The sequence below is a fragment of the Corythoichthys intestinalis genome, chromosome 11 (assembly GCF_030265065.1).
Source record: "Corythoichthys intestinalis isolate RoL2023-P3 chromosome 11, ASM3026506v1, whole genome shotgun sequence".
In the NCBI taxonomy this organism is placed as follows: domain Eukaryota; kingdom Metazoa; phylum Chordata; class Actinopteri; order Syngnathiformes; family Syngnathidae; genus Corythoichthys; species Corythoichthys intestinalis.
In genome coordinates this window covers 43,360,692-43,386,769 of record NC_080405.1, presented here as the reverse complement: position 1 = coordinate 43,386,769, position 26,078 = coordinate 43,360,692, and the positions used below count along the sequence as shown (strand labels likewise).

At 41.7% G+C, this 26,078-nt stretch overlaps 3 protein-coding genes across 6 annotated transcripts in view; 1 reads left to right on the top strand and 2 right to left on the bottom strand.

The window, feature by feature from the left end:
- atg2a (autophagy related 2A) overlaps positions 1–1,553 on the bottom strand; it is a 54,610-nt gene extending 53,057 nt beyond the window's left edge. For both annotated transcript variants that reach the window (XM_057849899.1, XM_057849900.1), the window contains exon 1: positions 958–1,553. In XM_057849899.1, coding sequence (XP_057705882.1) covers positions 958–1,128 — 171 coding nt within the window. In that variant the 5' untranslated portion in view covers positions 1,129–1,553. The remainder of the gene's footprint in view (positions 1–957) is intronic.
- Positions 945–9,373, top strand: zgc:162144 (RD3 domain-containing protein). The gene is made up of 4 exons (XM_057849904.1): positions 945–1,574; positions 5,395–5,508; positions 5,695–6,014; positions 8,580–9,373. The coding sequence occupies exons 3-4, from the start codon at positions 5,695–5,697 to the stop codon at positions 8,953–8,955; spliced, it is 696 nt and encodes a 231-aa protein (XP_057705887.1). The 5' UTR covers positions 945–1,574; positions 5,395–5,508; the 3' UTR covers positions 8,956–9,373.
- On the bottom strand, positions 9,223–25,225 carry stx5a (syntaxin 5A). 3 transcript variants are annotated; one of them, XM_057849902.1, is made up of 12 exons: positions 25,116–25,225; positions 24,527–24,676; positions 21,951–22,021; positions 21,752–21,807; positions 21,598–21,668; positions 21,377–21,493; positions 20,459–20,515; positions 20,286–20,367; positions 15,485–15,571; positions 15,253–15,356; positions 15,043–15,164; positions 9,223–10,212 (listed from the first exon to the last, which is right to left on the bottom strand). In XM_057849902.1, the coding sequence occupies exons 2-12, from the start codon at positions 24,587–24,589 to the stop codon at positions 10,053–10,055; spliced, it is 990 nt and encodes a 329-aa protein (XP_057705885.1). In that variant the 5' UTR covers positions 24,590–24,676; positions 25,116–25,225; the 3' UTR covers positions 9,223–10,052. The 3 variants fall into 3 exon arrangements, with proteins under 3 accessions (XP_057705885.1, XP_057705884.1, XP_057705886.1); XM_057849901.1 differs by having other exon boundaries at positions 24,527–24,685; positions 25,116–25,223; XM_057849903.1 differs by lacking the exon at positions 15,485–15,571 and having other exon boundaries at positions 24,527–24,685; positions 25,116–25,223.
- Positions 25,226–26,078: the final 853 nt, after the last annotated feature.

Genomic DNA, 26,078 nt, shown 5'->3' with positions numbered 1-26,078 from the left:
TATGGGGATACTTCGTCTACAGAAAAGTTACAAACGGCCGGTTGATTTTGCATTTATACAAAATTAAAAGTTAGTAAACACTGTCATGAACGTTTCCAAACAGCTACGAGAGTTAACTCTAGCTTGTTTAGTGTGTCTAGCGGTTGTAAAACATGTGTTTTTTTCTCTCTGGCAACTGTCTGTGTTGACAAAGAGAGTATATGTATAATGTAAACATGATACAAGTCATACACACGTGCTTTCTTAATGGAAAATAATTCAATATTGTATTATTGTTCTGATAGTAATATGTTTAGCTGTGGCTGTAGCCATTTATTTTAATTTTAGAGCTGTAATTGCAATATCATGATACCGTGAAACCACAATATTTTGGCTTAAGGTTATCATACTGTCAAAATATCATACCGGCACATGCCTAGTGTGGACTTTGGAACCTTGGCAAGATATATCACAATGTTATTTTTTTCTAATATTGTTCAGGCCTATCCCAAACATACCTATTCAAGTTATCTGGTGAAAATTATTCTCATTTTAATATCACAATATAATATCGCAATATATCGCAAACCCCCCACAAATCGCAATGATGTTTTTTTACAATATTGTTCAGGCCTGGTCCAAGTATTTATGTAGTTGATACTTTTGTGAAAAAACCTTTAAGAATCACTGAACTACACAACCTGACAACACAAAAGTGATACACTTTGTATGGCTTGAAAGTTGCCAATTTGTGTAGAGATCCGCCTTCAATTGACAGAAAAGTACATAGTCGGGAACCAAGAGTAAGCTTTTCCCAGAAGTGTGTTTCCACGAAGAAATGTGAGCTGTTCTGAGAGAGCATGACGTTGGAGATTGTTGTTGAACGCTGGCGTTGCGAAACGCCAAAGTGGCTGAAACAAAAACACACACACACACACACACACACACACACACCATGGCCAGCTTTCCGAAACTTACCCACACGTCGAGGTTGATCTCCTTAATGACCCCGCTGCCATTGTACAGGTCCAAGCCCAGTTGCTCCAAGCTCAAACGCTCCTGCAAAAAGTGGCCGAGGTAGTGCTGTAGAAGGTACCGACAGGCCCGCTTCTTGATGGAGCCCGACCAGGGGAAGAGCCAGCGAGACATGGGCCCAACGAGAGCGGGGGACAGGGAGCTACAAGAGGCGGCGGAGGTGAACGACTACGACCGCAGTCCTCGGGAAACTGCATAACAGGCGAACACGAGAGGGAGCAGAAGGAGGAATGAGCCACGGCTAGCTGTAGGGGGCTACGGAAGGGGCAAACCGTAACTCCGCTTCTCCCAGGCTAGACATACAGAAAAACTCGAGTCAAAAAAAAGCTTTCTTTTGTACGCGACGAGATTTCCCCAAGACGACGACTCGCTCGCTAGGCCGCCGGTCCGTCGCTGTGTTCAATCATATTGTCCAAGCGTTTTGGGGCGAAACGGTGAGACAGCTCATGGTGGTTGATGTCTTTCTCTTCTTTCGGGGCTTGTTTATTGTTATCATACGCCAACTGACGGTATGGCGAAGACGTCCTGCGTCATCGTGACGCGACCCGGAAGCAGGAAAGGTAAACAGACGAGCGACCGTAGATGTCCTTCCGAAAGACGCCATCTTTGTAAGGGCAGTTAATAAACATATTTAATGAAATGAACCCCTCTGATAATTTAGGACACTCAAAACTTCTTTTTGATTACAAATACATGGATACCATGTAAATACTACATTTTGGAAATAAAACTGAGTTTATTATTCGAATTCAGACAACGATACAATACACTTTTATATCTCTGTTTATAAAGCATATCAATCAGTTAATCAATTCTTTATTGCAGGCACAGGTCCATACAAGTAAAACACCACAAAATCACAGAAATAAAATATTCTTCATTAAAAAAAAATTGGAACACCTCTACATAGCAATTTCAAAAACAGTTTTTCACGGTTAATTCTATTAAAAGCCTTAGTTGCACCCATAAAACATAAAAACAAAGATGTTTTGAGACTCTTTTATACCTGGATGTGGTTTCTTATCAAGCATTTAAAGCAACACTAGGTAACTTTTCAACCTTTGTAAAATATTTTCCTAACATTAGTGTAGGGTGACCAAACATTCTCTTTTGCCCGGACATGTCCACTTTTTACATCCTGTCCGGGCTGCCCGGCTGGGTTTTATAAATTCATGAAAATGTCTGTTTTGTTTTTTTGACTGACGATTTGCACAGAAAACTACTGTGCTGTGTTGCCAAGGAGCCTGCCAAGTTGTTAAGAGTTGTGTTCAATACGTATATAATCAAATGCTCATGTACCTAAAAGTGTACTTAAGTCGAAAATACTTAATCTACTTTGGATACAATTTTGCGCATGCGCGCGCAGTCACAAGCTGACTTTATCATGGTGTCAACTGTCAGTTGTCATTCACAAACAAACCTTTATGAGTCGTGACGACAGGAGCTCACAGGCTATCGGTATGTACACCTGCTAAACTTACCTTTCGGCAACTGTTAACTTCTGTCAGAGCTTTGTACTAGTGTGATCTTTAAAAATCCCGTTTGGTGTCGCATCGTTACGCTGCCAATGATTGTCTCGGCTACTGGTGCTAGCTGTCAGTGAGGTAAGTTGTGCTAGGCATTTTGGGATATGTAGTTTTGAACTGTTGTGTTTGGAATCATTTGGTTGAATTTTTTTGTCAGTTTATTTTGGTTATTGTTTGTGTGCAATCTAGAACACTGAATGACAATAATAATTGAATGGGAATAACAATTTGTCAAAGACAATTGTAGTGATAGTCTTGAGGCTATGGTTTAATTTGCATTTTTTCAGTGGAAAGAGAAATTCGTTTTTTTGTTAAAGCTGGGTTTTCTAAAGAAGAGGTATTATTCAGAACATTTTTTCCGATTATTTATTTGGACAGTGAGAATTGAAAATACGGCTATTATTTTGTTCAAGAATTCGCCAGTACAGAAGAGGCATTTTTTAAAAAATCACTGTTTAATTTTTTTCCGCATCTTTGAGTGAACTTCAAGTAAAAATTAAGTATTTCCAGGCAAGGCCCAGTGTCCTCTTTTTTGGAAATCAAAATATGGTCACCCTACATTTGTGATAATATGTCGACTAACAACTAGTTGAATGACACCTCTTTTATATCTTGAGGGGGGTCTGTATTGCTTTCACCGGCACTGATTAACTTTGAGGAGGGTGGTAGGAGCCCTGCCACACAAAAAACCCTACAATAGTGCTGACTGCTTTATGGCATACGTCCCTTTCCCCATTCATTATAAAGATGGAAGCGAACGCTTTCGCTAGAATTCTGCAAAGATGGCAGAGCAACAAAAGAGACAAAAAAAATTTGTCTGAGGAGGAAAAAAAGGAAGGCTACCAGGATATACAGAATAAATACTGGCCCAGCTTTTGGGCAGGGTGGGCAGGGTTTGTGACACTAAACTACGCGGTTGTTAACCCTCATATGCTATTGTTTAGCCACAACTGGATTCACTACCATATTACTACTCATCCTTCACACAGCCGCTGGAAACAGAAATGTTGTTCAATCCATCTGCTGGTTGATTTTTGATTGACTGATGATTTTACGACACCGTGCGAGTGTGCGCTGTTCCTCATGGGAAACAACGCTGGTTCTTCATGGGAAATGCAGTCTTCCTTAAGGCAAAACAGTACCGTTTTTGTTCATCGGCATCGCTAAAATTGACCAAAACTGAAAAGTTAACAAGTGCTGCTTTGAAGCATGACGGCTTTACAGTCACACCATGAAAATAATCCCATTATTACTAGGGTTGTTCCGATCATGTTTTTTCGCTCCCGATCCGATCCCGATCGTTTTAGTTTGAGTATCTGCCGATCCCGATATTTCCCGATCCGATTGCTTTTTTTTGCTCCCGATTCAATTCCAATCATTCCCGATAATTTTTCCCGATCATATACATTTTGGCAAAGCATTAAGAAAAAAATGAATAAAACTCGAACAAATATATACATTCAACATACAGTACATAAGTACTGTATTTGTTTATTATGACAATAAATCCTCAAGATGGCATTTACATTATTAACATTCTTTCTGTGAGAGGTATCCACGGATAGAAAGACTTGTGACTTTGTGTATTGTGACTAAATATTGCCATCTAGTGTATTTGTTGAGCTTTCAGTAAATGATACTGTAGCCATGCCCAAATACATGATGGGAAGTGGAACCATGACTGTGCGTAGTGCTACCAACTGATATATCTTCTCTGCGTTGGGAAATAACATAAGGTGTTAAGAAAAAGATCAATTGCTGCCTTGCTTCCCCACATTGCTTCTCATGATATTTCTAAACATAGGGAGAGGGATTGTAAGGCTTTAGCCAATTAAAAAAAGGCTCCAAAGGCTACCAAAATTCACTCTACTCATTTTACGCTGCCTTTTATCTCTATATAGGTAAGACGGCGCCATTACAGATTGAGCGTGACAATTCGTGGGTGGGTTGTGCAGCGCATGCATTAATTGCGTTAAATATTTTAACGTGATACATTTTTTAAAAAATTAATTATCGCCGTTATCGGGATAAATTTGATAACCCTACCTTAAGCCTAAACTAAAGACTCTGGATGAGTGTAACATATTATGTTTGTAACGTTAAATACAATTAGAAAATGATTTAATTAAAAAAAAAAAAACATATATATATATATTAAAAAAAGACATGGCCGATATTTTTTTGCCGATTCCGATACTTTGAAAATGGCGGGATCGGACCCGATCGAGATCAATCGGGACATCTCTAATTATTACATTAAAATAAGATTGTTATTTTTATTTTTTTGAAAGATTTTAATACTAATGCATAGCAACATTCACCAGTACCCGCCATTTCCACTCCAACAATAACAACATCAGTCATTGTGGGGTCTATTAATTACATGATAATCACCTTGATATGCAGCTATAGTATTCCAGGTAGGGTGTGGATTGCAGCTTAATCTGGGATTTGGTGGCTCAGTGCTGAGTGGTGTGGAAAGCCAGGGGACGACCCTAAAGCTACACTAGATGCTGGGGGCCGATGCTCTAGACATGTGTCTGGGAGGAGAAATGTTATGTAAGACTCAGTCATAATAGTCTACCAATTATAGATGTGTACAGTATGATAAACTACAAAATATATAAAACATGCAAATTCCCAATCAATAGATCAGTTCCAACCAGTGTGTCAAATTTATAACTTGACATTATGACAAATATGAGTTATTGTAGCAAATGAATACACATTGTTATTGAAGACTCACTCATCGAACACCTCAACCCATTGTGCACTCCTAAGCTTTTATCATCCTCCACTCGTCCTCATGACAGGATTACAATTCTGCCCCTTGTCAATCCCCAAACTCACACAGGGCCAGCGAAGCAAGGCAGTCAGGTGAAGGAGCTTCATGGAGGCCTGCTGGCCATCATCACGCTACTAGCAAGTGGACGGACGTGAGGAATACTGTCAAGTGTTTGAATGCAAGGTAAGAGGAGAGCTGTGAATTATTTGAATTTTAGTTTATAATGACAGAAAATTCAAGAAACCCAACCAGAATCCAGTTTCATATTCCAAAAGTAATTCAGTTTGTGTTCATCAAATATCATAGTTTTCCATAGTGGGTACTGCCCCAAATGGGACATTGCTATTGAAAGTGTTTTTTTTTCCCCAGATGTTTCCTTGGTCAGCAGTCTTCTCCCTGGAGCCCAAAGTGGCGGGTCAGCGTACCAGCGAGGAGCTGGTGACCAACACACTGATGCTGGAGCTTGGTGCCATGGTCAAGCGCACTGAGCGAATCCAGCTGGAGCAGGCTGCCGAGGGCCGGCGGCGACGCCAGAGTGGGAGTTGTAGTTCCACTTCGGGGGTGGACTACAGCTGGCTGGCCGACGTTCCTAACCCAGAACCCTACCAGCTGACTCCCGATGACCTGCTGGAGCTGCAGGACCTCTGCGCCAAGGTGCCGCCAGCTCAGTGCGGGCCAGTTATAGTCAGGTAAGAAAAAGGGGGGCTGTAATTGGACTAACTGTGTGCCCACTGATGCCCTTTAAAAGTATTTAGAAATTTCCTGTTTCCAAATAACTGGGTGGTAACTCAGTGGTCTGAGCTCCCCACTGCCATTGTGGAGGCCCGAGTTAGATTCCCGCTTGTGGATATCATCAGCATGGCCAACTGGCATTAAAACCTGTGTGACAAATTCATCATGAGAGTTGATTATTTTGGGGATATACAGTGCCCTCCATAATTATTAGCACCCCTGAAAAAGATGTGTTTTTTAGCTTCTAATATTTTTTTTTGTTCAAATAATATCGGACCTTAATGGGAAAAAAAGAGAAAAATCCAACCTTCAATACAAGTGCATTCATTCGGTGGGGAAAAAAATCCCACATAAAGAAAAAATTATTTCACATCAAATAATGTGTGTCACAATTATTAGCACCCCTGGTGTTAATACTTTGTACAACCCCCTTTTGCCAACAAAACAAGGTCTGGGGACTGAGATGGCCATGGCAGGAGCTTGATTTTGTGTCTGGTGAACCATTTCTGTGTAGATTTGGCCATATGTTTAGGGTCATTGTCTTGCTGAAAGACCCAGTGACGACCCATCTTCAGCTTTCAGGCAACAGATTTGGATTTAAAATGTCCTGGTATTTCAAAGCATTCATGATGCCATGCACCCTAACAAGGTTCCCAGGGCCTTTGGAAGCGACCCACCCCCATACTTCATAGTGGGTATGAGGTGCTTTTCAGCATGCGTATCTTTCGTGGCACGCCAGACCCACTTAGAGTGTTTGTTGCCAAAAAGCTCAATCTTGGTCTCATCTGACCAAAGCACACGGTCCCAGTTGAAGCCTGGGACTGTATTTTTGTGCCCTACTTTTTTTTACCTAGTATTATTATATTTTTTCACCAACAGAAAGCCCAGGTTGGTTTATTTTCAAATATTTTTAAAATTAAAATATTAATGTAATTTCATTTTTTCTTTTGTTAACCCATTGGCTGCCATTGACGGCACTTGACGTTCAATCCATTTTGTATGGGATTTGTCCCTCCAAGTCAAAATGGATTGGATGTACAGTGCATTCAATAGCATGAAAGATGAGTATTCACAGCCAGTCCTCCTAGTGTAAATTAAGTGAACATATATCATTGCAAATGTATTTTTTTAACCAACCCTTTAAAACTACTTATACCTTGGCCTTTTTGTTTTTTAGTTTGGACACAACAGGCTTGCTGTTGATCACATTTGGAAAGTAATAAACACATTGGAGTCTGTACTCTGAAGAGGTTGAATTGAGAACAGCATGTCTCAATACAGAGCAAAACTTGGACTGAGTCCTGAGTGGTAGACTAAACACTAAGGGTGAAAGTGGGCCGGAATCGCGTTCCGGCATGAAACTCGGGGCCGGAACACGGTGCTTTGATCCTGAAAATATGATGGCAACTGTCAAAACCCCATGTTTATAAAAACAACAAAAAAACCTGCCACGCTGCCGCACACGCATCTCCAATCAGGACAATCTACACAACCTTTGCACACAAATTACTTTCTTGTCTGACTTGTTCTCTACTTACTTTTGTACTCTACTTATGTTCACTATTTACTTTTGTTCACAACCTTTGTACACTACTTACTTTTGAAGACTACTTTTGCACACTACCTTTGAACACTACTTTTGTTCACTTACTACTTTTTTTACACTATTTTCTTTTGTTTATACTACTTTTGTACACTTCTACTACGCAAGAAGCCCTGCCGCCAGCCCGGGGTGGACTTGAACCAAGTGAATATCGTGTTCAAGGGCACAGTAACCTACCTACCAGAACAAGTAGATAAAACCTAACCCTAACCTCAACACTTATAATCACGCAAACATAAAAAGGGTAGATCCATTTAATGAAATTTGCAGTATATCTGGCCCATGTTCGCTCCAGTTATATTTTGCTACCTGATAACGTTCGATTGAATAACTTAACAGTCAAGCAGTGACTTCAAAACGCGATTATGACTTTGAATAAAACATCGTAAAAATTTGCCATCCACCAAGATGTTGTGTCCTGACTCATGTATGTTCTCCTGTTTAGTGTTGCACCGCGGATGCCCACTTTCAGGGTGCACTCTGCTGTGACGTCCAGTGTTGTTAATAACGGCGTTAAACTGTATAACTGTTTTTAACGTCATTATTTTTTGCAGTCGTGAGTAATCTAATTAATCAACTTTACAGTAGCTGCTCTGTGAGTTCCGGCAAGAAATTCTAGCCACTTTCACCCCTGCCAAACACCCAGATTGTGCTACTACTATGTATGTTACCTTGCTATAAGTAGTGTTATAAGTTGATTACAACTTTATTTACCGAGGGCACAACATTGAGAGGAGGGAAGTTAGGACAGATTTGGATATGACCATTACGACTGCAAATACGATACTATAAAGGTGTTTGACAATGCGATTGTCGTTATTTGCGATTAAAAAAAAAATGTTGCCCAGTGCTGGTTTTCAAGAGGGTTGTCAGTAGCAGTTTAGTTTGCAAACTTGAATTCTCTTGGTTCCCACTTCAGGTTCAGGCGGTTGCTGTCTCAGATGCAGCCCGAAGTCTACGAGGTCCCACGTCTGTTTCGCTCAGTACTCCACGACTGCTTGGAGGAGATGAGAGGAGAAAGAGCAGATGTACATCACAACATGCAGATGAAGCAGCAGCGCAGCAAAAGCCTCTCCTTCGTCACTTTCCGCAGCAAGTTCCGAACGGGCTACTTCCATGGGGGAAGCGGTCTGAGGGGATCCAGGGCAGACATGCGTCAGCAGGTGGATTGGTCAGATGATGAGGGGGACGAGGAAGAGGGACGTGAGGAAGAGGCCATTAGGGCCCGTGTCAGGAAGGGGAGGAGCAGCAGCATGCCAGATATCACACCTTTGGAACAAAGTGCGCATGGGTGATTGACACAATGGGGCTGTTCTATGTAATGTATATACAAATGTTAAAAAAGTAGTATTTTAAATACATAAATATGTTGAACAAAAACCATTTGTTATTAGACATGCTGTAGCTTTTTACCAATTGAATAAAAATGTTTCTCAAATATTTACTTTAGTTGAATGACGTGTTGTGTATTTACCCATCAATGCATATCACTAATAATAAACGGACACGCTTCCAATACATAGGACAAGCAAGTGTAATTATATCACTGCTGACTAATCGTCTTAACCCAAAAGAAAATCCCATTAAAGCCAGCACCCTGTTATGGTTTTATTAATATGCGTTCTCATCAATACACCGTTCGTCACTATTTGCACTTTTTACATGAAGGCAAGGCAGTCAGCTAAAAAGAAAAAAATTGGAATAATGTATTTCTTCTCAAAAATGGTCATTTAAATAATATCCTGTACATTTTGATGATTCAGAAGGTGTGAGTGTGCAAAATTGAATTCCAGACTGACACTTCCAGGTAAGAGTTAAACCCCTTCATAAGCGCCAATGTCCAACAGTGAAACCATTGAGGGTCCGTTCTGGTTTCCAATTAAATGTTCTATTAGTAATGTGACCCGAGTAGAGCACTTCGATCCACCTCAGGTTCAGTCTGCAAAGTCCTCCTGTGGGGGTCGGTCCGCATGTACGCAGATGGGCTCGCTTACATTTGGCAAAAAGAAACTATATCCATGTCAACACTCTAAGGTTGTGGCAGGAAATCAGCGAGGAAGGAAAATGGAACATAAACTTAATCCCAGTACCAAGCTTGCAGTTTGGCTGTGAAATATATCACATGTCTGAAGAAAAATCAAAATTAAAAGACAGTTTGGAGAATCAAACCATTCAATTATAGCCATAAACATTTAGGAGTTATTGGTCAATGCACAATTCTGAACAGCTTTTACTCCCTACAAAAAAATGTGGGGCTTTGTTTTCCTTCCGATGTGGAAAACGTTCTCCATTTTATACAAAGTGTGTATTCCCTCCACGGGATAACCGAGCTTCCGTATAAAGGTAAGTCCTTCACAAAAAAAAAAAAAGTCCACCTATTTCTCGCTCCTCCTCAGGCGAAGAAGACGACAAAAACAATGAAGAATACAACAAGGACCAGGAAGATCTTGATCATCAGCCAGCGGTTGGAGGACACTGACTGGAAGTACTTGAGGATCTCCGAGTGGGCCGCTTCCACGTTAAGCTGTGTGTCCTCGACATTGGAGTCGATCCTGGGGGGAAAAATGGGGCAAAACATTAGCTTGATATGTTTATTAACCCTCATATATAAATTATATATTCTTTTAACCCTTACACGGGACTTATTTAACTCAACGGCTGCTACAGATTGCGCTAAATGTCCAATCCATTTTGACTTGGGGGTGGGTAAATTAACCCAGCCAAAAGGGATTGGATGTCTAGTAGGGGTGTAACGGTACACAAAAATTTCAGTTCGGTACGTACCTCGGTTTTTAAGTCACGGTTCGGTTCATTTTCGGTACAGTAAGAAAACAAAATGCAAAATATAAATGTGCTAGTTGTTTATTACACACCTTTGTGCTTTCAACAATAGGAACATTAGCCTATACAAAGCTAGAACTCTGCTCAAAAAGTAGCGGGTATTTAAAGATAATCCAACAACAATTTGCCTTTCAGACCCCGCGTATTGGTCAGCTTTCTTTCTGAAATAAAGAAAAAAGAAGTCCTGTGCTAAAGAGAAAAATAATCCCAATAGCAAAGATTTTAACACGTATTTTATAAATGAAATGCCTCAATGAATCTTTTTTTTTTTTTTTTTAAAGGGTATGAAAACACTAAGGGGCTGTGAGATATCAATAGAACAGTTATGTGGCAAGATAACAAATATTAATAAAGTTAACAAAAAAATAAATCGCATTCATGAGCAATTATCGAAAATAGATCGAAAATTACGAACATTTCCGAAAGTATTCCGGAAACAGCCGAATGGGGCGGAGACGTCATAACAAGGAAACAAAAGGTCGAGGCAGGTGTCATCGTTGTTTATCGACGAGAGAGTTGCGTTCGTGTATTATCAAAAAATCGCTAAAATGGTTCAAACCTGTCATGCTATGTGGTTTACAAATAGCCATTTGTCGCAATGTAGTACCCATGAGTTCACGAACGCGAGAAAAAGAGCTGGACTACGCAGACAATGAGTAAAGTTCGTCAGTGCTAAGAGGGCTAATTTTGCAGACCCAGCCTCCGGCACGGTTTTGTGTGGTGCGCATTTTACACCTAAGAGCTATACGAACTATGGACAAATGAAATCAGGTTTTGCTAAGAAATTGCTGCTGAAAGCAGATGCGGTGCCCACCTACACGCGTAGCCACCTAAATGTCCCGAGATAACAAGAAAGAGGACGATGACTGGCTCTGATGAGACCACCCCACCACCCCAGGCAAAGCAAAGGAGGGAAATGGCCAGAGTGAGTACTCTTTTATAATAAAAAACATATCACGCATTGGATATAGGACTGGACACATGTATAAATTATCGCTCGTAAAATATAAAGAACAAATCCTCTAATCCCATTCATATTTGTGTCGGTTGGCAGAGCGAAAACCGATGATAGCACATTAAATGATAATTATTCTATACATTACTTTATTTTACGGTCACTGTGTATCAGCTTCACAAAAAGAAATGCAAAACAAACCATTCGTTGTTTCTGTTGCCGCCGGTGTTTCATCAGTGTGATTGCTCCCCTCAATGATCCTTTCATTTTAGGCTGTATTGGCTTTCGTTTGGGCTCAAATTGACAACCCAGAATACCAAAGAAAGGATCATAACTCTCCTCGTCACCATTAGAAGAATGTTCGTTACGTCGGATTCATCGCTGCAACTAGAAACAACATTGTCCGCCATCATGGCCGCCATTCAGTACTAAGCACTGAGCCGGTTGTTTCCTTGTCACGCACACAATATGCTAGATTTCCGGCATCTCGGGGGTGGGTCGTTTTAGCTTGACAATCGACCTAATTTCTATCATTTTCTTGGTGTTGCGATGTGTGTAATTACACGAAGTGGCATGATATGAATTCATGCGTTGATGGATAAATAATGGAATATTAGCATTTCCCCAGGTGTTGTCATACCCTTTAATGAACGGTTCTCAAAAGCTTTATTGGTGGATTTTCTCAAGTTAAAGCGCCACACAGAAATTAATAAATTTATTTGTGTAAGCAGGATCTGTGTATTAATCTTATTATTTAATTACAGGTGTTTTAGCTCATTTCAATTTATTTTATTTAAATGAGCTATAATTTTATTATGTGTTTATATTTTACAATTGTGATTTAGTATTGATTTATATTGTATATTTTATGTTGTATAACTTTAGTTCCTATGTGAATATTATTTCCTACTTGTTTTGTTGTGGTAGGAGGGTTTTGTATTGAACACGGGGCCGTGTTGGTTATTATTATAGCAGAGAAGACAGCAGTAAATCAACAAAGACAAGTCAACTGTGCCCCAATCTACCAGTCAAGAGATCTGATGGACTCAAAAAGTGGGTTACGATTGCATATTAGTTTGAAAATCGACCGGATCCACCGTATTTTTACACGAGTGACTTCCGGTCTGCTCGATCCTAGCTCCCGGTAGTAGTATTGACGCAGGAGGGTCACGTCTCGCGTCAATTAATAAACTCTGTCGTTCTTTTCGCGTGCGTCGTCTTGAGCCGCTTCTGGGACGCGTCTAACACGCGGCCGCACTGCGACTGGTGTGCATTGGCTGATTGACTTTAACGCCCGCGTTTCACTGCTTCTCGCGGCGGCCATGTTGTCGCGCAGTTGACGTTTCTGGGTTATACTGTCCTACCGTGTTGGTCCTCATTATAGTAGAGAAGACGGGGTAAATATAATCTACACAAAGAAACTGTAACCCAAGCGACTCATAGCCTTGAAAAGTAAGGGTTACATTACGTTAGAAACTCTTTCGGTACGCCCCCGTTCCGAACCGAGCACCACGTACCGAAACGGTTCAATACAAATACAAATACATGTACTGTTACACCCTTAATGTCTAGCGCTGTCGATAGCACTGAAACATAAGCATCCACAGCCAGTCTTCCAAGTTTTAATGAACAGTACATCTATGACCATCAGTGGTATGTAATGAGAATTGAATACTATGGAAAAACAAAAAAACCCAAAACATTTTTATAGTGTTACTTGAATTTCTGTTTTTATTAATTTCAATTTCATTTATTTATTTATTGTATTAATTTATAATTGTATTTACAAATACAAAACTAATTTTAAAAAATGCAATCATGATTGACAATTTAAAAATATACAATTGCTAATATTTAGGCTTCTATTACATTACCAAAATCAGTCACTTGCTCTATAGAGGCCAAATTATACCGCCAAAATGGACGGAGCCAAGTCTGGAGTCAAAAGGTCAGGTGCTTATTCACGGTTTAAACACAAGCGAACATGAACGATTCATTATGGAGGTGGAAAGTCACAAAGTTATTTACGACACAGCAGCTCCTTTTTATAAGCACAACTTTAAAAAGGAATCTGCATGGCACGCCATAGCCGAAGCTATGGGGATGGATGGTGAGTTATGCAAGTTATGTAATTTAAAACAGTAAGTGGTAGAGAACGTGTTGGTGACATGGTCGGGGTGTCACAAACCCATGGTAAAAGCAAAAAACTTTCTGGGAAAAAAAACAGAAAAACATCAGTCGAATAAACTCCACCTCTCTTTCTGCTTCTCTGTTGAGTACAGACTATTTCTGTCATATTTTTGATGTACTGCGGAGCACGCAGTCAACACAGAGCTTGGCGGATCTGTATCGCACAGGCATCCGGTTTAATTTGGCCTTTAAGTGTTAAAGGTCCAAAGTTTAAGTGTTCTACTACAGTTTTCCAATATAGCCGGCCGATAAAAGCATTTTAAAATGATATCAGATAATATCGACAGTGGCTGTCCATTATAGGTTTTGGGCCAATATGCATGTTGGTTTCAAAGTGATTGTAGACTCCTTCTACCTTTGTACAAGGCCTGGTCACAGCTTAGCAAAGCAGTTATGCTTATTGACCATTAGATGTCTCCAAACTAAAATGCTTGGGATTTGTTATGTGAACATTATCATTATCAAAACATCCAGTGGGGCATCACAATACAATTGGCCATATTATGTTAAGTTTACAACCGCATTTATCGATATCGGTTTGATATTGATATCGGAATTTTAAGTTGGACAATATCGGGGCGTAGACTTCATAATGATATTGACGGGACATTCCACAGACACTGCGCCAAGCCTTCAAGTAGCGGGCCGTCCCACAGTCCACCTTAGTTATTCGCAATCGGTCGCAGTTATTAAACACATGAAGCGATTCTACGTTGGATTTAGGTTGAAAAAGTATGAACGCTGTACCGGATACAAACAGAAAGGATCGTCTCAGGAGTGATTTGTTGGAGGATTCAAGGTAATTATTATATTTTTCGTACCATGCATGCATTTTGAAACATTGTGAAAAAAATCAATGGGAGAAATTAACCGCTGTGGCATTGGAGTCATAACTCGCAATATTTATGTAAAATAAATGCGAACTGCCCGTTTTTTTGCTTTTAACCAAGAATTAAGACTGTTTTATGTTCATATCTATAAAGAATTCGGGGATTTAAGCATTTATTCACAAGAATTTTCCACATAAAAGCTTTTTGTGGTGATAAGGCGGCGCCACAGTGGCTTAAGCACTAGTAGCACATTCGACATATTTACGTAAAATAAATGCTAATTGCCCAGGCTTTTTTGCTTTTAACCAAGAATCGACAGTTTTACGTCCATATCAATAAAGAAGTCAGGGATTCAGGCATTTATTCGCAAGAATTTTTCAACGTAAAAAGCTCTTTGTGTTTCCACTCTGTCAGCTTTGACTGAAATAGGCCCCCCATCAATCGGCCAATATCATTAAGAAGTCTATTATCGGGATATAGGTTAAAAATTCATTATGGGACAACTCTACTTTCCACTACAATAGCATTACCATTACAAAAACACTAGTTTGTCAATTTGTGCAAACCTCTGAATGGTCTCCTCCTGTTCTTTGACCATATGTGCCAGCTGCTGGAATATGGAGCCCAGTTCCACGATGGTACTCTCAATGTTCTGCATGGTGTCAGCGCGGCTCTGGATGTACGAATCCTATGCAAAAAAATTGTCAGCAAATTGTATAATCAAACATTTTCCAGGTTTAAATGGATTGGATGCAGCGAAGGAGCTGCAAACCGACCTGCTCGTCAATGAGCTGGAGCTGCATGGGGTTGGCTTGAGAGTCCATGTCGATGGCCACGTCGCCCAGACTCCGGGACTCATCCTGCATCAGGACAGAGCTTTCTGCAGGTGGGAGAGCACAAAGAAGAAAAGGACACAGGTTCAAAGCGCTCACACGCACAAACGGGCGAGCCAAGCAGAATGCAAGGGCGGGCTTGTTATGACACACGCTGAGAATAGCAGGAAAATACCTTTTACATTTGAGGTTGTAAAGCCCTGGTAGTCATTGCGCGGCTCGCGAGCTGCATACGGCTCCTGGGCCCCTTTTTTGCGGCTCCCTAAAATATGTTTTCATTTTTTAATTACTAGAGGACCAAATATACAGGGAGAGTCATTCACAGCTGGCTTGCTCCAAAAGCGCACTGCTATGTAAAGATGTTGCGAATGCTTGTGGCATTTCAAGGAAAATATAATGTTCCTGATATGATATCAGCACTAGGCGTAATTTGATCTGTAATTTACTCAGATCTGTCACTTTATGATATCAAACAATATCAAGGCCAAGATTGTCATAACACATTCAGTGTTTGACAAATATTAGGCAGACAGCCAATGACAATACTGACATGTTAAAGCTCCCTGCAATTGAAAAAGTTGCCTTTCAAGCTCTCCACATTGCTGGATGGTCTGCTATGGTCCACAATGTTTAAGCACTCTCAAGTGCGTATAAAATCAAAATAACGTGCTCAAAGTAACGTACAATTCCTCCTTTTGCATGTTCTTAAACTTTCTGATCGAGGACAGGCCACGCATGCAGGAATGTCATTTGACAAATTAGAAACGAAGGTTGTAAGCATTTTAGTGTCAAGGTCAAACGAAGTTCCCGGGTAGCGTAAAAAAATGTTTGCTTTCATATTTATGAGGGTGTTAAGTGAAATGTGACAGAAGCAGATCTTGGAAGGCTTTGGACACAAATAGGGTTGCAGCTATCAATTATTTTAGTTGTCGATTAATTGATGAACCAGTTTGAATAATCGGATAAGAAACATAAAAATTTTTAAATTAACGAGCTCAGCCTCAAACGGTATAAAAAAATAAAATAAATGATCTAAGTGCAACAAAAGAACAATTGGCTAACTTAAAGGTTATAAAATGCTCACTTTTTTTTAGAATGCTCTTAACAAATGGGTCAAACACATATTCCCCCCCAAAAAACGGCTAAATATACCTATAAACTAAATTGCAAATGCATTAAAAAAACATTAGTTCAAACAAAAACTTATGCTGGTCTTAACAGGGAGCAGCTGGATTCAGCCATGTGAAATGAGTTATGTCATATTTCCTGTTGCCACTAGAAGGCAGTGTATCTACCCAAATCAATAAAACTAAATGCTAACAAACTATTACAACGCAACTTTAATTAAACGAATACTCGAAGCAACCAATTTCATTTGAATCTTTTTTTTCTAATGGAATTACTCGAGTTAATCGATTCATCGCTGCAGCTCTAGACACAAAACGGGACCAACAACCAAATATTTTGCTCTCAAGTTGCACAATTGGATCAGGATATGCACACTGCGCAGTCAGAAAGGATTTCTGCGATACGTGTGGTCGCACAAAATGCTACGTTTTTGTTAGAGTCATTTTACAGGGCTTCGAGGATTTTGCTAATAAAGTGTCATGAAAGTATAGTAAGTAAAGTAAGTAATTGTTTTAAGATATGAATATGGGAAAGCAGCTGAGCTTGGCTCTGTTGGCAGAGAGTGACTCAGCCAGAGTCACGTCATTAAAAACCAGTGTTGCACAGACATCATTTGTTGGCTCCCGATACAAATTACGAAACCAAGCCTATGTGATATCGGCATTACAAATACCATCCATCCATCCATTATCTTCCGCTTAGTCCGGGGTCGGGTCGCGGGGGCAGCAGCTTTAGCAGGGAAGCCCAGACTTCCCTCTCCCCAGCCACTTCAGCCAGCTCCTCCGGCGGGATTCCAAGGCGTTCCCAGGCCAGCCGAGCGACATAGTCTCTCCACCGTGTCCTGGGTCGACCCCGGGGCCTCCCGCCGGTGGGACATGCCCGGAACACCTCTCCAGGGAGGCGTCCAGGAGGCATCCGAACCAGATGCCCGAGCCACCTCAACTGGCTCCTCTCAACGCGGAGGAGTAACGGCTCGACACCAAGCCCCTCCCGGATGACCGGGCTTCTCACCCTATCTCTAAGGGAGAGCCCGGACACCCTGCGGAGGAAACTCATTTCGGCCGCTTGTATCAGGGATCTTGTTCTTTCGGTCACGACCCACAGCTCGTGACCATAGGTGAGGGTAGGAACGTAGATCGACCGGTAAATTGAGAGCTTCGCCTTTTGGCTCAGCTCCTTCTTCACCACAACGGACCGGTGCAGAGTCCGCATCACTGCAGATGCTGCACCGATCTGCCTGTCAATCTCCCGCTCCCTCCTACCCTCACTCGTGAACAAGACCCGAAGATACTTGAACTCCTCCACTTGGGGCAGGATCTCATCCCCGACCCGGAGAGGGCATGCCACCCTTTGCCGGCTGAGGACCATGGTCTCGGATTTGGAGGTGCTGATCTTCATCTCAAACTCTTCACACTCGGCTGCGAACCGCCCCAGTGAGAGTTGGAGGTCGCGGCTTGATGAAGCCAACAGCACCACATCATCTGCAAAAAGCAGAGATGCAATGCTGAGGCCACCAAACCGGACACCCTCAATGCTTCGGCTGCGCCTAAAAATTCTGTCCATAAAAATTATGAACAGAATCGGTGACAAAGGGCAGCCTTGGCGGAGTCCAATCCTCACTGGGATCGAATTCGACTTACTGCCGGCAATGCGGACCAAACGCTGACACCGGTCGTACAGGGACCGAACAGCCCTTACCAAGGGGCTCGGTACCCCGTACTCCCGGAGCACCCTCCACAGGACTCCCCTAGGCACACGATCGAACGCCTTCTCCAAATCCACAAATGACATGTAGACTGGTTGGGCGAACTCCCATGCACCCTCGAGGACCCTGCTCAGGGTGTAGAGCTGGTACACTGTTCCACGGCCGGGACGAAAACCACACTGCTCCTCCTGGATCCGAGATTCGACTTCCCGACGGACCCTCCTCTCCAGCACCCCTGAATAGACTTTACCGGGGAGGCTGAGGAGTGTGATCCTTCTATAATTGGAACACACCCTACGGTCCCCCTTTTTAAAAAGGGGGACCACCACCCCGGTCTGCCAATCCAGAGGCACTGTCCCGGATGTCCACGCGATGTTGTAGAGGCGTGTCATCCATGACAGCCCCACAACATCCAGAGCCTTTAGGAACTCCGGGCGGATCTCATCGACCCCTGGGGCCTTGCCACCGAGGAGCTTTCCAACAACCTCAGTGACTTCAAACCCAGAGATTTGACGGCCCACCTCGGAGTCCCCAGACTCTGCTCCCTCCCGGGAGGCGTGTCGGTGGAATTGAGGAGGTCTTCGAAGTATTCTCCCCACCGACTCACGACGTCCCGAGTCGAGGTCAGCAGTACCCAATCTTCACTATACACAGTGTTAATGGTGCACAGCTTTCCTCTCCTCAGACGCCGGATGGTGGACCAGAATTTCCTCAAAGCCTTCCGGAAGTCGTTTTCCATGGCCTCGCCAAACTCCTCCCATGTCCGAGTTTTTGCCTCGGCGACCGCCGAAGCTGCAGTCCGCTTGGCCAGCCGGTACATGTCAGCTGCCTCCGGACTCCCACAGGCCAAAAAGGCCCGGTAGGCCTCCTTCTTCAGCTTGATGGCATCCCTTACCGCTGGTGTCCACCAGTGGGTTCGGGGATTGCCGCCACGACAGGCACCAACTACCTTACGGCCACAACTCCGATCGGCCGCCTCAACAATGGAGGTGCGGAACATGGCCCATTCGGACTCAATGTCCCCCACCTCTCCCTGGACAAGGGAGAAGTTCTGCCGGAGGTGGGTGTTAAAGCTCTTTCTGACAGGGGATTCTGCCAGACGTTCCCAGCAGACCCTCACAATACATTTGGGCCTGCCAGGTCTGGCCAGCATCTTCCCCCGCCATCGGAGCCAACACACCACTAGGTGGTGATCAGTTGACAGCTCCGCCCCTCTCTTCACCCGAGTGTCCAAAACATGCGGCCGCAAGTCCGATGATACGATAGCAAAGTCGATCATCGAACTGCGGCCTAGGGTGTCCTGGTGCCAAGTGCACATATGGACACCCTTATGTTTGAACATGGTGTTTGTTATGGACAAACCGTGACGAGCACAGAAGTCCAATAACAAAACACCACTCGGGTTCTGATCGGGGGGGCCGTTCCTCCCAATCACGCCCCTCCAGGTCTCACTGTCGTTGCCCACGTGATCGTTGAAGTCCCCCAGAAGAACGAGGGAATCCCCAGAGGGGGCGCTCTCCAGCACACCCTCCAAGGACTCCAAAAAGGGTGGGTACTCTGAACTGCTGTTTGGTGCACAAGCACAAACCACAGTCAGAACCCGTCCCCCCACCCGAAGGCGGAGGGAAGCTACCCTCTCGTCTACCGGGGTAAACCTCAACGTACGCCTCTCACCGTGGGCAACTCCAGAGTGGAAGAGAGTCCAACCCCTCTCGAGAGGATTGGTACCAGAACCCAAGCTGTGTGTGGAGGAGAGTCCGACTATATCTAGTCGGAACTTCTCTGCCTCGCACACCAGCTCGGGCTCCTTCCCTGCCAGAGAGGTGACATTCTATAACCCAAGAGTTAGCTTCTGCAGCTGGGGGTCGGTACAAATACCATGTACATGAAATATATATTTTTCCTTTTAATGCTAAATTACTGCATACTCACTCGACCGTGAAGTAATTGCTATAATGGCTTGGTCAGACACTCCTTAACTCAATGGGTGCCATTGACGGTGCTAGACATCCAAAATTGTTCCTTATTGGCTGCCTTTGACAGCACTAGACATCTAATCCGTTTAAAGTGGGAGGGCGGTATCGGTGCAACACCTGTTCATACTACTGTAGTATGGGAGACCAGGAGACGGGAGCAAACTTACTGAAGTTATTGGCCATAAGAGGTGAGGAGGCGGCAGGAGGTTGAGAAAACTGCTCTCTTCTGCTGCGCTGCTGTTTTAAGTTCTGCACACAAAACGCACGGAATGCCAGGAATTGGCCTCAAATTGCTTTCAATGCCACATTCTATCGTATTATACCAGATGCCTTTACTCACCTCCGTTCTGACTTCCAGGACTGACTTGAAGTCATTAGACATTGAGGCCAATTTTGACTGGTGAAAGAGAAAACATGTTTCACTACCAACAAACTTAGTGTGTTCTTTTTCAGTTGTTTCTTCTAAATATAGGTAGTCCCCGCGTTACGAACGAGTTCCGTTCCTACGATGGCGACGTAACCCGAATTTCCGCACAAGTCTGAATTAACCCTTTAAGCACCCCTAAATCTTAAAATAACTATCCAAAAACAAGCATTATACATTATTGTACTGTCCTCGCCAAGACGTTAAGTCCTAGCTACACAGCTAGACTCCGAAATGACTACATCAGATGCATGTGGTTTGCTGACTTTATTCAACTGCTCATGGCATCAACACTTACAGAATGAAACTAAAATAAAAATTTAATCAGTTTCATCTTCAATAGCAGCAATTCAAATTTCCGTTTATAACTAGCTGCTAACATACCAATAATAATTCACACAAATGATTAGCATGTATCAGTTAGCGGCACAAAAGGTGTTATATACAGGTGTTGCCTCACAAGCACCAAATTCAATTCAATTCCTTTATTGTCATTGCAAGCCGGGCAAACAGCATGCAGGCTTGCAGCCACCATCTTTGCCCTCTCTTTCGCCCGCTTGCTCTCTCTCTCTCTCTCTCGACTTCTTTGTGGGCGCAAATGCGCTCTTCCTCGTGTGTGCGCGTGGGCAAATACGTTGTTCTTTGTGTGTACATGCGCTTTTACTCGCGTGTCATTAGTACTACCTGCTCTCCGCTTCCCGCGCTAAGATAAAAGCATGCATCACAAAACAAACGTCAACGAGAGACTTCGGTGTCTTAAAGTCCAAATCACTTAAGTAGGGTACGTTGTAACCCGGGGACGAACTCTACCATATTTTTCCTTTAACTAAATACCTGTAAGGACACCACAATGGTGTTTGAGTGGGTTTGGATGTGTTTGCCACCCGCAGCACCGCGTGACCTGATCAAGTCTTGTAGCTGAGCTATTTGTTTGTTTAGGCTGTTAATGTCCTACAAAACATAAAATTTTAAATGAAATTCAAACAAACAAACAAAAAAAACAACAAAGAAACACATCCATAGTATGAATCTTACAAACGTAAATGTTCACTTACTTGTTTAATGATATATGTGAGCTCCTCAATCTCCACTGCCTTGTCGTCAAATAGAGATTTTCTTTTGGCCACTAAAACATTTTGAAACATCAGCAGATTCACTTTGAAAAATAAGAAGTGATAACTAAACACGAAGAAAACAAAAGTATCTTACAAATTGTGAGCTTTTCCAGCTTGGCGAATGTATTGCTAAGGTCTTTTCCAATTCTCCTGCAAGATGAAATACAAAGAGAGAAGAGGAAAAAGTTGTGATTATATTGGTACAGAGGGGATTCAGAGTAAAAAATGTTAAAACAATGTTACAGAAATATCGTGACATTTTTCTTTTTTTTTTTTTAAATTGAGGAACTTACTTGGCCATGACCGTGAAGTCACTGCGTTGCCTGAGAGCACTGACAACTGGTTTACTGGGCTGCACTCCATTCTATTAGAAACATACACAAAAAGAAAACAAAATTAAACAGAATAATGACTACGTACGTACCAGTCAGACAAAAAAGTGCAGTTCACAAATTGCCTTGAAAATTGGCAAGCACTATGAACGTAGCATGTGTACTCATTCCAAATCAGCATGAACATTTACATTGAAGATAAAAAATAATATATATGGCGGAAAACACAGACAAGACGCTAAAAGCAATTTCTGTTCTTGCACCCCTCTTTAAAATAACCTGCTGTATTTTAAGCCAAAAGAACTGTTGTGTTTGATAGAACAATATGTCTATATGCTGGAATAGCAGGTTCATGGCGCATTCAGCCCCCAAACTATTTTTAATGTATCCGTTTTACCCTGGAAACCCCCGTTTACAGACGTCGCACAACCGCTTTTGTTCCAACCCAGGCATAAAAATAATTCTATTTCTTATTCAAAATGTCTGTCATTTTTAGCTTAGAATCATTAATTGATGTCTAATATTTAAAAAAAAAAAAAAAAAAAAAAAACGACTTTAAAATTTTTTCACTCGCATATTTTAAACAAGTTACGTCACAATGAAAAAAATGGGATCTGTAAATAAGTCACGGATATCTACCTCATAACTATGGCTTAATTGTATTCTTTTTGTTACGGTCGCGTTTTCCCTGATATGTTAGATGATAAATAATCGATCCAAACAAAGAAAAATTGTACAAAAACGGTTAAAAGGGTAAATATATAAAAAAGAACATCTTGACCACTCCTTGAAGTCTGCGATTTCTGCATCGCGACCCTTGTTATATTACCATGTTTCACCCATAAAATCCCCCAAAAATCCGTCTGTGACCATTCCATCTGTGTCTTGACACTCGATGATACATGCTACACAGTTTTTGGATCAAAACAAGGTAAATACGCGATAATATCTAGTTAAAATCATGGAGTCTTTCATTCTTCTCTCGCGTGCGATCACCTCCAGTTAGGGTTTTGCTGTGTAAATTTTTTTTTGTTTTTAAAAATGCCCTCCTGTTCAAAATTTTACTTCCCCCAGAAAATAGAGATTTTAAGCTTTCCAATGATGTATCACACATGCATATAGGACAATTTTGAAATTTGGTCAAATTGGGGTCTCAGAGCGGAACTTCAAGTCACCTGAGTGTTTTCCGCCCTATATTCGTGGCACGTTGAAGCCTGGGACCGTGTGCTTTGGTCAGATGAGACCAAGATTGAGCTTTTTGGCAACAAACACTCTAAGTGGGTCTGGTGTGCCACGAAAGATGCGCATGCTGAAAAGCACCTCATACCCACTGTGAAGTATGGGGGTGGGTCAGTGATGCTGTGGGGTTGTTTCGCTTCCAAAGGCCCTGGGAACCTTGTTAGGGTGCATGACATCATGAATTCTTTGAAATACCAGGACATTTTAAATCAAAATCTGTTGCCCTCTGCCCGAAAGCTGAAGATGGGTCGTCACTGGGTCTTTCAGCAAGACAATGACCCTGAACATATGGCCAAATCTACACAGAAATGGTTCACCAGACACAGAATCAAGCTTCTCCCATGGCCATCTCAGTCCCCAGACCTCAACCCCATTGAAAACCTGAGGGGTGAGCTGAAGAGGAGAGTACAGAGGAGAGGACCCAGGTCTCTGGATGATTTAGAGAGATTCTGCAAAGAGGAATGGCTGAAGATCCCTCTTTGTCTTTTCCCTCTTTCATGTCTTTTGTGAAACATTATAGAAGATTAGTTGCTGTTTTGTTGGCAAAAGGGGGTTGTACAAAGTATTAACACCAGGGGTGCTAATAATTGTGACAAACATTATTTGATGTCAAATAATGATTTCTTTATGTGGGATTTTTTCCCCACTGAATAAATGCACTTGTATTGAACGTTGGATTTTTCTCTTATTTTCCATTAAGGTCCCATATTATTTAGAAAAAAAAATTATTATAAGCTAAAAAACACATAATTATTATAAATCCAATAATTATGGAGGGCACTGTATACCGTTTGAGGCTAAGCTCAGGTATTTTATTTTTTTATGTTCCTTATCTGATTACTCGATATTTCGAACTAAATAGTTCATGGACTAATCGACTACTAAAATAATTGATAGCTGCAACCCTAATTGCCACTTTTTAATCAGAAAACGGGAGACGATTCATTTCTTGTTTTTTTTTTTGTTAACACATAAACAAAAAAAATGATTTGGGCTCATTTTTTGTTTTCCAAAACTAAAAGGAAAAACGAATGGTCGAAAGTTACACGGACCATACTGCCGCTCTCTAAATTGTGACTCAATTTCAATCTTTCAGACTGAGCCTACACATAAGTGTATTGCTGCAACATCTTAAAGAGATGTTCAGAGGTATTGTATCACATTTTAACATGAGTTTTACAAATAAGCTACAAATAAGCAGGCAAGTAAACTAGGGTTCAAAGCCATAAATGCACTATGAAAATAAGCCAATCAATCATTATAATAAAGTTTGTATTATATTGGCCGCTTAAACAAACCTGTCTTCCTTGAAGAGACTTGCAGGCCGACTGGAACTCGATGGTCCGGTCGCGGCACGTCATCCTGTCGCCGGTAGAACGCTCAACACCGGCCCGCTTTTAGGTCGGTGGCAGCTGGGGAGCAACAACGTCCTCGTCGTTGGAATGGGACTTTCAGACCCAAACAAACCAAGAAAAATCAATTACATACGTGGAAAAAAATCGTAGCGCCGGGAACATTGTTTTTGGTCAATGAACGACGTGTCGACTCGTCACTGAGCAACTAACAGCTGATAACATTTGGTTAGCCTTGGGTTTTAGCTCGAAGCCAAATGACTGAGCTACTCGAAACCCCAAATTAAAACTAAATACACAAACCGACCAAAAAAATATAAACCAAAACACTTTAGAAGTACTAATCTCTGTAGGCCGTATTTGACGTCACAGCTGATCGTAGCCGAGCCGGCTAAGGCTAACATTAGCAAAAGAATGCTAATATATCGTTTCGTATGGCGTCTTAGGCTTTATCGCGCCCTAATTCGACCAAATACGTCCTCGTAGGATTAAATGACACACATTTAATAAGGAATATAAATCAATCGTGACTTACTAATGTTCGAAGCTACACCATTTTCTCCTTTATGTTGCTGATACAGAATGAAAAACAAGTCGCCAAACCCTCGGTTAAAGTGCCTATCCGGGGCATTTCCGGTTTTGACGTCACTGCCACGTTGACTTCGAACAGGGTCAGAAAACAAATTAATTGAAAGTATTTTTCGCAAGAGGTCGCTACACTCACATTTCACATTGTAGCACGATGTGGCTGTATTGACAAATGGTTTGTAGCTTGGGAACAGGCAAATTCACGTTTGAAAATGTTCCGAAATCGAATGTATGGAGTTTATACATATATATGTATGTATTTAAAAAAAAAAATCAGATTATTAAGCTTCTTGTTTTATCAAATCGATTTAATTTGTATCAATTCATATCGATGTCCTGTAATATCATTGTAATTGACTTGAAACAATAAAAGCATATGCAGTATATTTGTATTAAAACCCCTATCTTATTTAGAAATCTCAATTTTTCAAATGAATTTCACTCTCACTAGCTTTCCCATCATGGAAGTCCGTGGACATACAAAAGATTATCATTCATGAACGATACATAAAAAAAAAAAAAAAATCATCATATCCTCAGCGGCAAAACTTCTCTTCCATTGCTTATATCATATATAAATGTAAAAAAGGTTTCTTTTGTGAAAAAAATCTGAGTTGTTTGAGTCTAACCACCTTATTCATGAATGACATTGTTTAGTAAAGCATGTAATAACTAGAGGAGCACCCTGAGAGAGCAGACTTCTGCCTTAGCAGCCAAATTCAAAGCATTGTGAATTTTCTGACCTGTTTTCGTTTGTCATCATATCACCTGCCCTGCAAATTTAATAATCAACTAGGCCTGCAAGCAGGACTGAACGGGCCCTCGCAATCTAGCGCAACTCGGACGTCATGCAACTCGGACAGTGTGCAGGTCAGGGTGGTGGCAGATCGTCCTCTCTAATCATCTCATT